Source organism: Danio rerio, chromosome 10 (genome assembly GCF_049306965.1).
Source record: "Danio rerio strain Tuebingen ecotype United States chromosome 10, GRCz12tu, whole genome shotgun sequence".
In the NCBI taxonomy this organism is placed as follows: Eukaryota; Metazoa; Chordata; class Actinopteri; order Cypriniformes; family Danionidae; genus Danio; species Danio rerio.
In genome coordinates, this window is record NC_133185.1 from 8341508 (window position 1) to 8358810 (window position 17303).

The 17303-nt window shown below is 30.8% G+C and overlaps 1 protein-coding gene across 2 annotated transcripts; it reads left to right on the plus strand.

Annotated features, from left to right (window-relative positions):
* The first annotated feature begins 1433 nt into the window (after window positions 1-1433).
* sftpba (surfactant protein Ba) lies at window positions 1434-16689 on the plus strand. Of its 2 annotated transcripts, XM_073914421.1 has the most exons (13): window positions 1466-1620; window positions 2139-2203; window positions 3355-3429; window positions 3939-3953; window positions 8354-8476; window positions 8974-9087; window positions 11130-11210; window positions 12909-13092; window positions 13767-13906; window positions 14001-14081; window positions 14710-14820; window positions 14941-15002; window positions 15231-16689. In XM_073914421.1, the coding sequence occupies exons 1-12, from the start codon at window positions 1560-1562 to the stop codon at window positions 14974-14976; spliced, it is 1086 nt and encodes a 361-aa protein (XP_073770522.1). In that variant the 5' UTR covers window positions 1466-1559; the 3' UTR covers window positions 14977-15002; window positions 15231-16689. The 2 variants fall into 2 exon arrangements, with proteins under 2 accessions (XP_073770523.1, XP_073770522.1); XM_073914422.1 differs by lacking the exon at window positions 3939-3953 and having other exon boundaries at window positions 1434-1620.
* The last annotated feature ends 614 nt before the right edge of the window (window positions 16690-17303 follow it).

Genomic DNA, 17303 nt, shown 5'->3' on the forward strand with positions numbered 1-17303 from the left:
CAGAAACCCACGCCCAGAACTCCAAAATGCATGGCGCTGCGTCAGCGCTTCTGGTGTGCTACCAGCAGCCAAGTTCATTATATTATTTACAATGGAGAGACACACACATGAAGCAACACGCTTGCACTTTTCCAGCTACATCTAGTTAAGACCACAGGGAGCTTCTGTGACCTCGAGAAATGCAAACAGCTGAAGTTTAAGGTAGACGCAATGAAAGTACACTTGTTTGCAAACCTACCTAAAGATACAACCAATAATTCTGATTAGAGTGATAATGTGGATAATATTGATCTTGTGTTGAGCCCATTAAGCCTTACATCTAAAAATAGAGCAAGGGTGTTCCTTTAGCGATTTCGCTTTGACTCTCGCTGAAATTGGCGGACGTGAATCAACAAACTGAGGATATGATGACGCGCCTGTCAATCAACATTGCTGGGCGGGGGCACCGTACTCCTACATTAAGTTTCGGTCACTCTGAAAACCGCTCCAATTGGTCCACCGTTTTTATGTTGTTAAATTGAAAATAAAGGACTGGGTGTGTTTACATCACCCCAATATGATGGTCTATACACTATACTCACACACGTCTATCCAAACAGCTTGAAAAGTAGATTTTTTTATCATAGGTGCCCTTTAAGGTGACGATGTCGGTATGTGGCTCAGTTGGCCAGTACTCAACCAGTTGGCCCATCCATTAAAGTTGTCACTATTTGAAAGGTTGACCAGAAGTTTGCCTTTCCTCTTGCATATTTCACGGTTTTAAGTTCACCACAGGCAATATTTCTCTTTATGTTCTCCATTGCATGTGGCTGTAAATCTCTATGTGCAAGGCATCACTTTTGGACCGCATGCATTCGATCTCATTAAACTTTTTTAGAAGTTTTTTTACAAAGCAGGCTAGAAGCCTAATATGCGTGCTAGCTGGGGCATAAAAAAGTCGGGCCCCAATGGGTTCAAATGCTCTAAGTTGATTTTAGCAGAGGGTTAGAATATATAATATGTAAAGCATAAAAATTGGTTCATCTATGGGAAGTCCTCATAAACATAGCTGTACTAGTGTAAGTGTGTGTGCGTGTGTGTGCGTGTGTGTGTGTGTGTGCGTGTGTGTTTGTATGTGTGTGCACAAAATATGTGTGTAGTTGCCAGGTCATTTCCATAGTTTCTGAACAGTGTTTAGTGTGTTGCTATGTATTTGCATAGGTATTTTGGGTGTTTAGTCAAATGATCACATTTCCAGGTCTTTAGATATGTTTCAGGTCCTTCCGTCAGTTTAAGAAATGAAAAAATGTTCCCCATTCAGCAGGTGTTTTACAATGAATGGTCTTGAAAATTACAAATATTGGTTTTACCTGCCTTTATATGTCAAATAATGTGATTAAGCAACATTATTTGCCTTCTCATGGGCACAGTGAAGCGTCTGTGTTATCGCATCTGGCTGGAGCTCTCAGGGCGTCAGATATAAAGGGTAGTTCCTCTTTGAGCTGAACCGTCCTGTCACTATATACAGGGCCAATAGTGCGATTTTTACATTAGTTCTTTTACTTGAAGCAACTGAAAACATGACCGCCTTCAAACTAGAGCTGCTCTTCCTCACCGCCCTGCTGGGTTTTCTGGGTTCAGGTAAATCAAATGTTAGGATGATATCGATGTATTCTGTGTAAATCTGCACACTCATTTATAGTGGAGTTTTTTTTAACTAGAATGATTGTTTGGTGGTACTGAATTACAAATATGGATGAAGTAGTAGTGTAAGGAAATAGTAGTGTAAGGAAAGTGTAAGGAATTTTATTGTTATAAACTGAAGTTTGATTGATTTTGATTAACCTAATTTAATAGTAGATCAAGAAAAAAAGAAAGCATTTAAATCTGAATGATTACATTATTATAGTAATACATTATCATAATCATAACATTTCTGAAAGATTTATATCTATTTTAATAATTCCAGGTCAGAATACATATATTGTTTCCATTTGACGTCTATCTCTGACACTGAATGACGTTGGAAGTTTGGGTTGCCCGTAATTGGTGTTTGATATATTTTACTTTTCTTTGTAAACATATTTTGTAGAAGGAAAACATCTGGAATGAAAGTCCATTGTAGGCTTCTGAAAAAGTGTTTTTATTTTTTATGACAGTCCAAACAAGGTCTGTTGATGCGGCAGGCTTGAAGAATGTCCTGAAGGGTGTAGATGACACTGTGGTGAGTTGAGGAATGCTATATGCTTGGCATTTTGTTTTTGTTATGTTTTTAGTGCATACATAAATTAAACAAAAGGTGACTCAAGCCTGGCTGTCTGCATTTCACCACTGGCTGAACTTTTATAAGTGATTCAGACAGTGTTTGTTTGGATTGCATTGTGGCACCTTGATTTCTGCTACATCAACTTCTGATGGTAACATTTGAAAGCTACAGTTCACTTAAAAAAATTATTTTTGCTGCTTCAACTACTTATTTAAAATAGTCTTGAGTTTTTTTTGGAGGGCACAATTTAATTTTTTAATGTTTAATCCACTTTATTGTGTTGAGTTAATTTAATCAATTGTGTTGGGACAACAGGAATGAATTGTGTGAAACCCAGCATTTTTTTGTGTTTAGCCAATTTTTATTGACATCTTTAGTAGTTTGAAAAATTGAACAAACAGGTAATATTATAAAAAAAAAAAATTAAACTGCCTTTATTTAAGTCAAATCAAAGGAGAAAAGACTTTCTCCAAAAGAAAAAAAATAAATATACTGGTATAGATAATACCTTGCTTTGGTGTTTTCCAGTGCTGGGTTGTGGCTGGAAGGGCATCTGCTGCATAAAACACATGGTGGATAAATTGGCGGTTCATTCTGCTGTGGCAACCCCTGATGAATAAAGGGACTAAGCCAGAAAGAAAGAAATGAAATATCTTTCTCTGCTCATATTTGAAACAGAATTAAAATTTCACCAGAGAGCTAATAAATTTGCCTTCAACTATATAGAAATAAGTCTATATTATCACTGAAAATACACTTGCTTTTGTGTCTAAGTTCACACAAACAAACTAAATCATTTCAAACTGCTAAAAAGTCAATAAAATAATTTTGTTAAATGTTTCGTGCAATGTTTATGTTAATTTATAATACAGATGCCTGGAACTGATAAGAGAAAATAGAAGTTGTCGTTTTCATATCCTTAAACTCCTTCACACATCACCTGAAATACACCATCCACAAGCATTTAGGAGACCGCTTAAGTCTCACTTCTCCATTTCTGCACCCTTAAGATGAAGTATCTGATAAGGTTAAACTTAAATCATATATGGCAGTGAACTGTAGGTCTTGTGCTGTGAACTGTAAAACTGTTAATATGTTTTATGCTTCAGACAGGTGACATGTGTCTGGACTGCACTCAGATTTTTGAGCTCCTGAAAGACCTTGTTTCCAATCTTGATTTCCAGGTATGATCAGGCGCACACACACTTGTAAATGTGGTTTATGAGAACTCTCCATAGGCATAATGTATTTAATATTTTACCAACCACCTATTATATGGCCTTTAGGTATAATTTTTACGCATGTTGAAACCACCTTAATAGTGTACACACACTGTTAAGAATTTCCTGTAGAATCCACAGTAACTTACAGGCAGTTTCCCAGTAACTTACTGTAAATCAGCAAGAAAACTGTATTAACATTTACAGCACCATTCATCATACTCAATTTACAGTATTGTATTTCTTTACTGTACAATGTATAGTTATTTTCATAACACAGTAACACATATTTTCCAAATACAGTAACATTCAGTATAGCTGCCCTATAGTAAAATACAGATCATATTATATTTACAGTAAATACTGTTTAATTTACTAAAATCATTAACAGTACATATATATCCAGACAGATGTTATAATGAATTTAGTACATGGTCTCTTGACTGATGTCTCAGTGTTTTACCTTCATCTAGGAGAAACAGAATAAGGTGAGAGCGTTGCTTTCTAACACGGAAAAAAAAATTACAATCAACATTTAAAGCTTTTTAAAAAAGAGGAAGTCTTGAAATGATTGCAAATACTTTTATCTCTCAGATTTGCATGATTTATTTTCAGTATGTTTTAAAGTAGATTTCAAATAAATGAGGAACTTGTTCTGAAAAGCAGAAATGGGTTGCTTTGAATCTTTTCATAGTGCCACTTTTTTGACTTCTGTCACACAAACGTGGTGAGTTTGGTGTGTGGGTTTCTCACCTGACAATTTTACCATCGTCTTGCTCAAATATCCTCTTTCAAAATAACTGGTATTGATACTAATACATCCGTTTCATATATAAAATAAGCTTTGTTTACAGCTAGAATGAATAAACCTGAAATTTTATCCGTTTAATCCGTCCTGTTTTAAGCTCAATAGGAACAAGTGGGATTTTTTTTTAATTAACACAATTAATGTCTGCATACGCTATAAAAAATGCTATTTCAACCCACATTTATGTAAAATATTTTTAATTAGGTGAAATATTAAATATATTATCTTTTAACTAAATTTTAAAGCAAACTGAAATCAAAATTTAGGTTTAAATGACCCAGTGTATAAATAATAATAGTTAAAAAAAGAAGATGAGGCTTTTATAATCTTTAAGTGATGCTAAATATTGATGAAATGAATGCAGTTACTTTAGTGTTAAAAAAACACTTGTTCACATGGGTTTGTTCATATTTCACCTAACTTTGATTTGTAACAATACAACCGAAGCGGCTGAAACTATTCTGAAACTGTCATTTTTATGGTAGTTGTTACTTAAAATTTAATTTGGCTATAAAGTCTTTAAAAACTTGTTTGACTTTATTTTGTCAATTTAATTTGGTCGTATGACTTTTATAAATATGAAATTTAAAAAATTATACAAAAATTAGTAAAGTCTAGACAGAATTTAAATCTACTTTAAATTTAGAGCACAACACTATTCAATATATAATATTATATATATAAATTATAATATAATATAATATAATATAATATAATATAATATAATATAATATAATATAATATAATATAATATAATACAATACAATACAATACAATATAATATAATATAATATAATATAATATAATATAATATAATATAATACAATACAATACAATACAATATAATATAATATAATACAATATAATATAATACAATACAACATAATATAATATAATATAATACAATACAATACAATACAATACAATACAATACAATACAATACAATATAATATAATACAATACAACATAATATAATATAATATAATATAATATAATATAATATAATACAATACAATACAATATAATAAAATATAATACAATACAACATAATATAATATAATGTAATATAATATAATATAATATAATATAATATAATATAATATAATACAACACAATACAATAAAATATAATATAATATAATATAATATAATACAATACAATAAAATATAATAAAATATAATACAATAAAATATAATATAATACAATACAACATAATATAATATAATATAATATAATACAATACAATAAAATATAATACAATAAAATATAATATAATACAATACAACATAATATAATATATTATAATATAATATAATACAATACAATACAATACAATATAATATAATATAATACAATACAATATAATATAATATAATACAATACAATATAATATAATATAATATAATACAATATAATATAATACAAAATAATATAATATAATATAATATAATATAATATAATATAATATAATACAATACAATAAAATATAATAAAATATAATACAATAAAATATAATATAATACAATACAACATAATATAATATAATATAATATAATATAATATAATATAATACAATACAATACAATATAATATAATATAATATAATATAATATAATATAATACAATACAATATAATATAATATAATATAATATAATATAATATAATATAATACAACACAATACAATAAAATATAATATAATATAATATAATATAATACAATACAATAAAATATAATAAAATATAATACAATAAAATATAATATAATACAATACAACATAATATAATATAATATAATATAATATAATACAATACAATAAAATATAATATAATACAATACAACATAATATAATATAATATAATATAATATAATATAATATAATACAATACAATACAATATAATATAATATAATATAATATAATATAATATAATACAATACAATATAATATAATATAATATAATATAATATAATATAATATAATACAACACAATACAATAAAATATAATATAATATAATATAATATAATACAATACAATAAAATATAATAAAATATAATACAATAAAATATAATATAATACAATACAACATAATATAATATAATATAATATAATATAATACAATACAATAAAATATAATACAATAAAATATAATATAATACAATACAACATAATATAATATAATATAATATAATATAATATAATATAATATAATATAATATAATATAATATAATATAATATAATATAATATAATATAATACAATACAATATAATATAATATAATATAATATAATACAATACAATATAATATAATATAATATAATACAATATAATATAATACAAAATAATATAATATAATATAAAATAATATAATATAATATAATATAATATAATATAATATAATATAATATAATATAATATAATATAATATAATACAGTAGGTAGTGCTGTCGCTTCACAGCAAGAAGGTCGCTGGGTCGCTGGTTTGAGCCTTGGCTCAGTTGGCATGTCTGTGTGGAGTTTGCATGTTCTCCCTGCGTTTGCATGGGTTTCCTCCGGGTGTTCCAGTTTCCCCCACAGACATGCGGTACAGGTGAATTGGGTAGGCTAAATTGTTTGTAGTGTATGAGTGTGTGTGTGTGAATGTGTGTGTGGATATTTCCCAGAGATGGGTTGCAGCTGGAAGGGCATCCGCTGCGTAAAAACTTGCTGGATAAATTGGTGGTTCATTCCGCTGTGGCGACCCCGGATTTAAAAAGGGACTAAGCCGACAAGAAAATGAATGAATTAAAAATATAATATAATATAATTCAACATATTTTAATTGAAAATATGCCAATGTTCTAAAAAGCAACTGGTTACTATACTTGAGCCAAAGTGAGTAAACCTGCTACCTTTAAAGCGACAAGTTGACTTGTCTTGAAAAGAGAGTTAACCAGTTTTTAAGTTGACTTGATTTTTTTAAATATGCACAATATTCATTTACTAAATACTTTTTAAGGCAACAGGTTTACTCACTTTTTTAAAGTGAAGTCAGATAATCGCTTTAAAACAACTGATTACTCACATTTTGGGTCAACTAATCACTTTAATCAGTGATTAAAAACAGTACATTAAAATGTATTTTACAGACCATTTAAGAGTGTACAATTTTGAGGAAAAAAATTTGTAAATACCAGCGCACCGACTTCGAATGTTATCACTCGATTGAATGAGCGTATCAGACGTTATCAGCTGATAGATATGGGCTAGTAGGGTAGGCTCAGAAGGCTGTTATCATCTATCTAAATGATTAATCAAATATAATAATAGCAAATACTCCAGATCCAGATCTGTTTTTACATTACTGTGACGGTTGGTTGTAGTGTTGGGGTAGTGAGACTAATAAAATACATTCATTCATTCATTTTGAATATAAAAAAATCCAATTAAAGGAAAATTTTATAAATAATATAAATAATTTCTGTTAACTTCTGGTCACAGCCATATGTGATCTAAAGCTGCTTAACCATGTGGATGGATGATAACAGCCTTCTGAGCCTAATAGTAGGAGCAGAAGGCCCCTAGTAGTGACCCATACCTAGCATCTGATAACCATTGATAATGCCCATTTAATTGAGTGAGTGATAACATTCGAATCGGCTGACCTACCTCTAAAGCTTACCATCAGTTTGCCATAAGCAAATTATATGAAAATGCCCAAACTATATGAATATATATATTATATTTTTTTCAAATTATATGAAAAAAAAACATCAATTAACCTATATTTGCCAAAAAGTTATATTGTTTTAAATTCTTATAAATTTTTTGTTTTGTATTTTCTGCTCACCAAATCATGTTGGCATGCATATGGTCTTGCGCCTCATTTTAGAAATTTCATTTTAAAATGGACCAAATAGGCATTACTTTAGACATCAAACCACATGGCATCTGTAAACAAATGATACAAAAGCTTTTCTCAGAACTAACCTTTTTTTTCATTTGGGGAACAGAAGTAATCATTGATTGTACTGCTTGACTTGTCTTGGTATTTGTATTTTTATCATAGCTTCAACGTATTATTTCCCCTTATTTAATAGGCCAGATTAATTGCTACCTTTGATCAAGCGTGTGATAGTTTGCCTCCCAAATTTGCTCCAATCTGCCACAATCAAGTGGACAAGCTTCTTCCTCTGGCCATGACCTTCATCACCAACTTCATGGTAAAAAGTTTGCAAACATATATTTAAACTAGACCATGCATTATATATATATATATATATATATATATATATATATATATATATACACACACACACACACACACACACACACACACACACACACACACACACACACACACACACACACACACACACACATATATATATATATATATATATATACACACACACACACACACACACACACACACACACACACACACACACACACATATATATATATATATATATATATATATATACACACACACACACACACACACACACACACACACACACACACACACACACACACACACACACACACACATATATATATATATATATATATATATATATATATATATATATATATATATATATATAATAGTGTTTAGTTTAAGTGCTGCAGTAACTGCATATGGGATTGAACGCTAACATACAACTATTGATGCATTATTAAATCTGAAGCATTTCTCATCAATCTCTCACCGTAGAATCCCTCTGAAATCTGTACTTATCTTGGACTGTGTGGTGGCCGTGATAGTGGCAAGATTAAAGACCTTCTGCTTAATCACATGTCGAAGACTGGAACAATGCCACCTATGCAGGTAACATTTACAGGAAGTAGTTTATGTGTTGTTTTTGTCCGTTTTGTTTGTGTTACTGATATGGCAAGCCGTTTTAACATTTATGTCCCTTGAACACAAAACTGATGCTGCACTAGCATATTTTTGTCATTGTATTGACCATTTTGAGAGATGTAAACTAAAACAATCGTCCCAACGTATTTCCTGTTTTACAGTTTTAAGTTCTACAGCTTCCCAGAACCCAAAAAAGAGCCACATATTGATAAATAATGTTGTGATAGTTGTTTAACATTAGGTTATGATTGATTTGGCTCTTGTTACATTATGAAATAGTTTAATAACAAGCAGGAAACGTTCATGGGCCAATGACATCACCACATTGAAATGGTCTATAGACAAAAAAAAATGTATTCCAAAAATAAATTGATTATTAATAAAAATCCTGTTCCACAAAGAGATTTTGTAAATTTTCTACCATAAACATATCTAAATAAAAATTTTAATTAGTAATTTACACCCCAAAGAACTTAATTTGGAAAACTTTAAAAGGAATTGTATGGAACAAAATCAATGCCAAAAGTATTAAAATAAAAAGCTTGTCGAATAACACCAACTGAAAAATATAATGCATTGAATTGCCTTTTGAATAATATACATAATGTTTTTAAACAGAGCTGAATATTTTGGAAGTGAATTCTGGAAGGTGAATTATGAAGTATTGAATTTAAGTATGAAATGTGTGTGAAATATTTTTAGTTGAAATATTCACAGCTTAAATAAACAGCTATGTTACGTTTCGGGAAAAACCCTGGTAATGTCATTAAAATGCAATCACTTGTTAATTCCAATGCATCATACATAATTTTTCCAGTTGGTATTATTTGACAAGCTTTTTATTTCAATACTTTTGGCATTGATTTTGATCCATAGAATTTTCTCAACATGTAGGTTTGTTTGAACCCTCAGATTACAGATTTCCGCTGCATATAGTCCTCCTAAAGTTTTTTATCCATGAAGCTCATTTATTCGTTCATTCATTTCCTTCGGCTTAGTCCCTTTATTCATCAGGGGTCGCCACAGCGGAATGAACCGCCAACTTATCCAGCATATGTTTTACACAACAGATGCCCTTCCAGCCACAACCCAGCACTGGGAAACATCCATACAAACTCATTTACACACATACACTATGGTCAATTCAGTTTATTCAATTCACCTATAGCACATGTCTTTGAACTGTGGGGGTTACCGGAGCAACCAGAGGAAACTCACACTAACATGGTGAGAACTTGCAAACTCCACATAGAACTGTCAACTGACCCAGCTGGGACTTGAACCAGCAACCTTCTTGCAGTGCTAACCACTAAGCCACCATGTCACCAAAAGCACATTTAATCAACTTTAAACAATGCATACATTTAGATTAGCACAAAAACAATTATAGTTTAAGACTTTGTGATCGAGAGTCACCACGTTAATGCTAGTACTTACTTTTAGATACTAGTATCCTTTCTATTAAGTACTACGGTTTATTTATTATCTACTTGTGTTTTTTTTAGACACTAGTGCTTATTCTTCAGGTACTAGAAAGCACCGTGTCATGATTTATGAGATGAATAGATTATTTTATGCATAAAACCAAGCACAGATTTAAACAAAAAAAAATTGTATTATTAAAATGGATAATTATAGTTATTGTTACTGAAATTATCTGAATTTACAAACATAATAGTTGCACAAACTTGTTACAGGAAAACAAAGAATAGTTGTAAAACTTCTCTCTATTCTGGCTGGTATTTTTCGCTTGCAGTGCCTGAAACAATGATATTTCAATGTAACACTATATTTCTAGCTCCATTTGGGATAATTTGCCACTTTATCACGAATGGCTTAAACCCAGTACTAAAAAGAGTAGATTAGTTGATGTAAAATATTACTTAAGTCAATACAATTATCTAAAAATTAGAAAATTTAAAATTAGAAAAAAAGACATTAGCATGTTAAATTAAATGTTTAAACGGCTTGCCATACAACTGGCTGTGTTTTCCTGCTCTCTAACACAGATGGAGTCGTCTGTCCAGTGCTCTGTTTGCACATACATCGTCAGCACACTTGGCTTTCTGTTCCCCAAAGAGAGGACTCAGGTGAAATTCACAATCACATTACACAAGTTATAAACATCTTATTCAACAGGCTTATTGTAGGCTGCTGTTTATGTGTATATGTATATATGTATATATACTGTATGTGTGTGTGTGTGTGTGTGTGTGTGTATATATATATATATATATATATATATATATATATATATATATATATATATATATATATATATATATATATATTGAAGTCAGAATTATTAGCCCCCCTGTTTATTTCCCCCACCAATTTCTGTTTAGAGAAGATTTTTTCAACACATTAATCATAATAGTTTTAATGACTCATTTCTAATAACTGATTTATTTTATATTTGCCATGATGACAGTAAATAATATTTTACTAAGTAGTTTTAAGACACTTCTTTACAGCTTAAAGAGACATTTAAATGTTTATCTAGGTTAATTAGGTTAACTAGGCAGGTTAGAGGAATTAGGCAAGTTATTGTATAACAATGGTTTGTTCTGTAGAATTTCAGACAACAAATATAGTTTAAAAGGGATTATAAGTTTGACCTTAAAATTGTTTAAATAAATAAAACTGATATATTTTAGGCGAAATAAAACAAATAAGACTTCCTCCAGAAGAAAAAATATTATCAGGTGTACTGTGAAAAATTATTTGCCCTGTTATACATCATTTGGAAATATTTGAAAAAAAAAAAAAAGAAATTCAAAGGAAGGCTAATAATTCTGACTTCAACTGAATGTATATATTTATGTTATATATATATATATATATATATATATATATATATATATATATATATATAAATATATATATATATATATATATATATATATRTGTGTGTGTGTGTGTGTGTGTGTGTGTGTGTGTGTGTGTGTGTGTGTGTGTGTGTGTGTGTGTAGGTGAATATGTGTATATGTCAAATATAAACTTATAGCAGGTGTTCACACTACAAACACAAAACAACACCAGAAATCCCTCCATCACATACAAACAAAATTTACATTCATTTTGCTCTAATAATCGTTCTTGTCTTAAGGCAGTACACTTATAAAACACACTAATGGCTGAGATTTGTTATTACATTTAAATAGTAAATAGAATCTAAAATAGATTTGAAATATATTAAATAGGAATTTAACATCACAAACTTGTAATTGCAATTAAATTAGCCATTATTGTCAGTGCATTCTTAAATAATGTTTAATATTTTAAGAAATTATGAAATTACATATAAAATAGATCCTATAATTGGGTAAAAAGTAGCTCTATAAAAGTCATTTCATATAAAAACTGTAAACTGTAATGCATTTTTATTTAATTATGATTAACATGCAACAAAGTGTCCAAAAACATTAAATTGTATTTTCACCTAAGCATAATATATCAAAGTTCATTATTATCCTAATTTTGTTAACTATAAAGGCATCAATAAATTTTTTGAACCATAGTAAATTGTTGCTAATGCAATCATTGGATTTTTGACATTGTTCATTGTTCAAAATGGTAGTCAAAAGCGTTGCATTGTGGGATACACTCCACCACACATTGTACTTGATTATACACGTTGCACTGGCAAATGCAGCAAATAATCTTAATAAATGATGAATGCAAACTTCAGAAATATGAATTTATTTTCCTATAATTAAGACACATGCTGAATTGGAGTTCATAATAAATTCCATTGTGAAATCCTTGTTTTATTTATCCCCCTGTAGAACATCATAACTGTCCTGCTTGAGAGTTTGTGCAAGGAGTTTCCTCCTCTGGTTCAGCCACAGTGCAATAAGTTGGTTGGAAAATACGTCCAGATGTTGGTTGACATGCTGCTGAACAACACCTCTCCCAACTTCATTTGCACTCTGCTTCGTCTATGTGAAATATCTGAGCGTCAGATCAACAGTAAGAGTTCGGACTTTGGCGTTAAATGAGATGAATCATTTCACAAAAACATTTTTTCCCCCAATTTGATGCTACTTTAAAGTGTTAGTTGAATCAAAAAAAAATATTCTGTTATTAACTTCTCTCTGTCACATCCTCATGTCATTTAAAATACAAATTAAGATATGATTTAATTCCAACTTGTTCAAAATCCAAAGAAATACCAAAAAGCATCCTTTAAACAAACCATGAGGCTTCAGTTCAGTTGAAATATTATTAAGCTACAATAATACATTTCTATGCACAGAAAACAACAATAAAAACTATATTTAACAGTTTAATCTCTTCTGTGTCAGTATAGGGAGAGCGTTCATGAACTCCCTACTGACATTGAGAAAATACTTGAATTAAGTCATTTGTTTTGTTTTATGTGCACACAAAAATATTTTTGTACATTTATAACATTCCCATTGAACAACTGATGAGATATGGTCTGTTTTGAGGTTGACTTTGGAACCTTGGTGTCTAGGGAGGATGCGGGAGCTCTCAGGTTTCATCTAAAATATCATCATTTGTGCATTAAAGATGAAGGTTTCAAGGGAGGAAATTAATAGCATAATATTCATTTTTTTGGGTGAACTAACAGTTTTAATTATTGGATTTCCTCAACCCCATATCTCTGTTTTAAATGGCAGCTCTTGCACTTTCTAACTGTGATTCCTGCCTTACATTGGCGGTTCTTACTCAAATGCATCTGGGCTCCAATGCCACTGAGCACCAAGCTGCTTCTTTCCTGGACAGTGTCTGCCAGTTGAACCCCAACGCCATGCCAAAGGTGAGCCATCAGCTTGTGCCTTTGAATTATTCACCTTTCAGTGTCGTAAATCTGTCAATTTTTAGCCATTTCTGCATCTTCTTTTTTTCTTCAGTGCGAGACTTACATTGAGCGTAATGGAAAACAACTCAGTCTGTTTCTGAGCAAACAGCAGGGGGCGCTTGACACTTGCAAGGTACAAACTACTTTTTTTTTTTTTTTTTTTTACAGTTTACATGCATCTCTAATTTCTTTTTTTATTTTATATATTACAGTAATTTTTTAAAACAATTTATTTAATTAATTAAGAATCAAAATACCTTTTTGTTTTCAAAGACATTTCATCCATTATGGAAGGCCGTTTAGGCTAAAATTCTTTCAACAATATGGATTGTGTTAACATACAGTTTGATAAAGCCTTAACAAATATGACAGCCAATGATAGTGCTGTATTTACGCATATGTGATGTAATTGTGAGTTGGGCTGGATTCATTCAAAAATGAGACGTACTATCTATACTATTAAATTAAGCTTCATAAATATTGACGTTTTTAAAGATCAGACATTGTCAACTTTAAAAAAAAAATTGTCAGAAAACAAAAAAACCTTTAATGTTTTTTGAAATAGTCATCTGCTGTACATGCTGTCAAACTGTGCATTGATCCAAGTTCCACATGTTGCTATAAAAAACTTTTGGCCCTGATTGCCGTCCGTATAAATGAACATGAGGATTCTCTTTAGCATCAAGTGATTATACAAGATTGTAACGTTTTAAAGATTCACTATTAAATTGAATTGTTTTTCTGCTTTCTGGACCCTCTAGAGTGCAAATTTGTGCCCTTCTGATGATAAGGAGTCTGTGATTACGGCTGACCCCTGTAGTCTCGGACCAAAATACAGCTGCAGAGACCTCCAGACTGCTGTCGAGTGTGGGGTAAGTGCACTGAAATCACTGCATTTTAAATAAAATGTAGCTCTGAGGTGATCTTTAGCTTCTGTAATAATTTCATAATAATAATTTGATGTAATTGTACACATTATGCACCCCCTACAGGCATTTTCCTTTTGCCAGAAGTCTGTGTGGGCATGAATCTGTTTCGGCTGTGCTTACTAAAGGTAAATGTCAATAGTTGTGTTATGAATTGTGCTTTACTGAACAAGATTGTGGAAATGGGTCATAACACCCAGTTTATTCAAGTATTGCAAACCTCATCCACACAGAACACTCAGAATCATAACTAATGTATGTTTAGTGTGCCCTATAGCAAATATGATCTTGAGGTCAACATTCAAACCCTGGATTGATTATTGAGTTTTGAGCATTGAAACTTTTTTCTCTTCCAGAAACAGAGTGAACGGTGAAGGCGTATTTCCAGCATGTGTGTGTGTGCGTGTTCTAACAGCATCTTTGCATTATTAATGTAGTATTTCTGAAAGGCTGATGGACTCATTAAACCAACTCCACTATTTTTCCCCCTGCTTTTGCAGATTGAAAATAAGGGTCACAAGACATAGGCTTCGATAAGATCTTTAGCAAACAAAATACATAAAACCACTTAGCACAAAGACATGTTCACATTCTGGGGCAGTTGCTATTTTAACAAAACACGATACTGTTTCTTGAGCAACATCATTGATCTTGCGATACTTTTATCAGCATTGTGCAAGCTTTTAAGAAAGGTCTATTCATAGATCATTTACAATATTATCTTGAATTTGAATAATTGTTTTGGAGAGCGTAAATATTTGATCAGTGATAATGTTAATTTTTTATAACTAAGAGCAAAATGATGTATATTGTAAGAGTATATTTACAATGGCGGTGCAGGAATGACGTCGAAAAATAAATATTTTTAACATGGGAATAAATGTCTATGCTAAACATAACCCGATGATACTTAGTTTTGCTCAGCGTAACGAAAGCATCTGATCATAGGAATGTTTGCACAGATGCTGCAATTTACTGTTAAGTCAATATATAATAAAACATGGGTCTCACACTGAATTCCTGGAGGGCTGCAGCTCTGCAGTTTCGCTCCAACCCTAATCAAACACAGCTGATCCAACTAATCAAGGCAGTTAAGACTGCTAAAATCTATTTGGCAGGTGTGAGTTGGAGGTGGTTGACGCTAAAGTATGCAGAGCTACGGCCCTCCAGGTTGAGACCATTGTTAAATAAACATTTTACTATTATTATTATTATTATTATTTTAAATAGAGCAGAGGACTGCATGTAAGTCACATCACTAGATTTTCCTAAAAAAAAAAAAACATTGAATGCTTCTGGTTTTCAATCAGTCATGCAAATGGCATCACACATTCGCAATAAACGATGAATACCTAAAAATAGAAGTCATGCATTTACTCCCTCTTATCCAAAATCTTTTTTGTTGAGTTATGCTGTAAATTGGTAGCCATTGACTTGCATATTTGATTTCCTAATGTCAATTACCAGGACTTCTTTATATAATTATTTTGTGTTCAACAAAACAAAATTAAAAGTTCAGCCCCAAAATAGGGTGACTTTATTCTCTGACATGTGTTAATGACATTTGACACGGTCTAAATCTACAACTAAACTCGATATGATTGTGTATTTAATGTTTTACCAGCTGACCTTAGGGAACACCAGAATAACTGATCAATTTAACATTGGGTAAATAAAGGATATACAATTGACAGGTTTTGCTTTTTGTAAGGCGGCTTGTCATCCTGAATGTCTCATTTATCATTGTCAGCACATGTCTCTTTTTTCATAAAACATATTCACTTTGTTTGAATCAATAAACCGCTTTCAGCTGTGCATGGTAGGGTGTTTACTGTACAAATCACATGATTCTGGTCTTCTGTCCTACACAACAGATCACTGATTACCTCCCCTGAACATTTCTCCTTCACAATGACTAATGTGGAACATCTTTTCAGTTTTCTCCACTTTTAAAGTTTGCTGTATAATCCCCAGCTAGATGTTGTGATTCATACTTAGTATTGTTTGAGCCTTGCAAACAAGCTTAAATTCGATGGTCTTTTCAGAGAACATTGCAATTTCAGCCATTAAAGACTACAAGGCTTAAATAACAGTTCCCTTTTATGATAATTTTAATAACACATTTCAGTGGTCTCACACATTTTGTATTAGGGCTGTGTGATTAATCGAATCATAATATGAAACGTTGTAATTAGTTAAACTGCAAAAGGCTGCAATGTAAAATATATTTAAAGAGTTGACACTTAGCTGATGATTGATAAAGCGTATTTGGCATGCTGTCTCGGGACAGAGCCCTGAGCTCAGAATATCCTTGAGCTTAGGGTTTCCTCCCATTTTGAAGGGCGTGGGGAGTTTGAGCTCAGGCAAGTCTCAAGAACTGCCCTGCTTGTGTACGTGCTGAGATGTATGCGACTAACAGTTGCATTAAG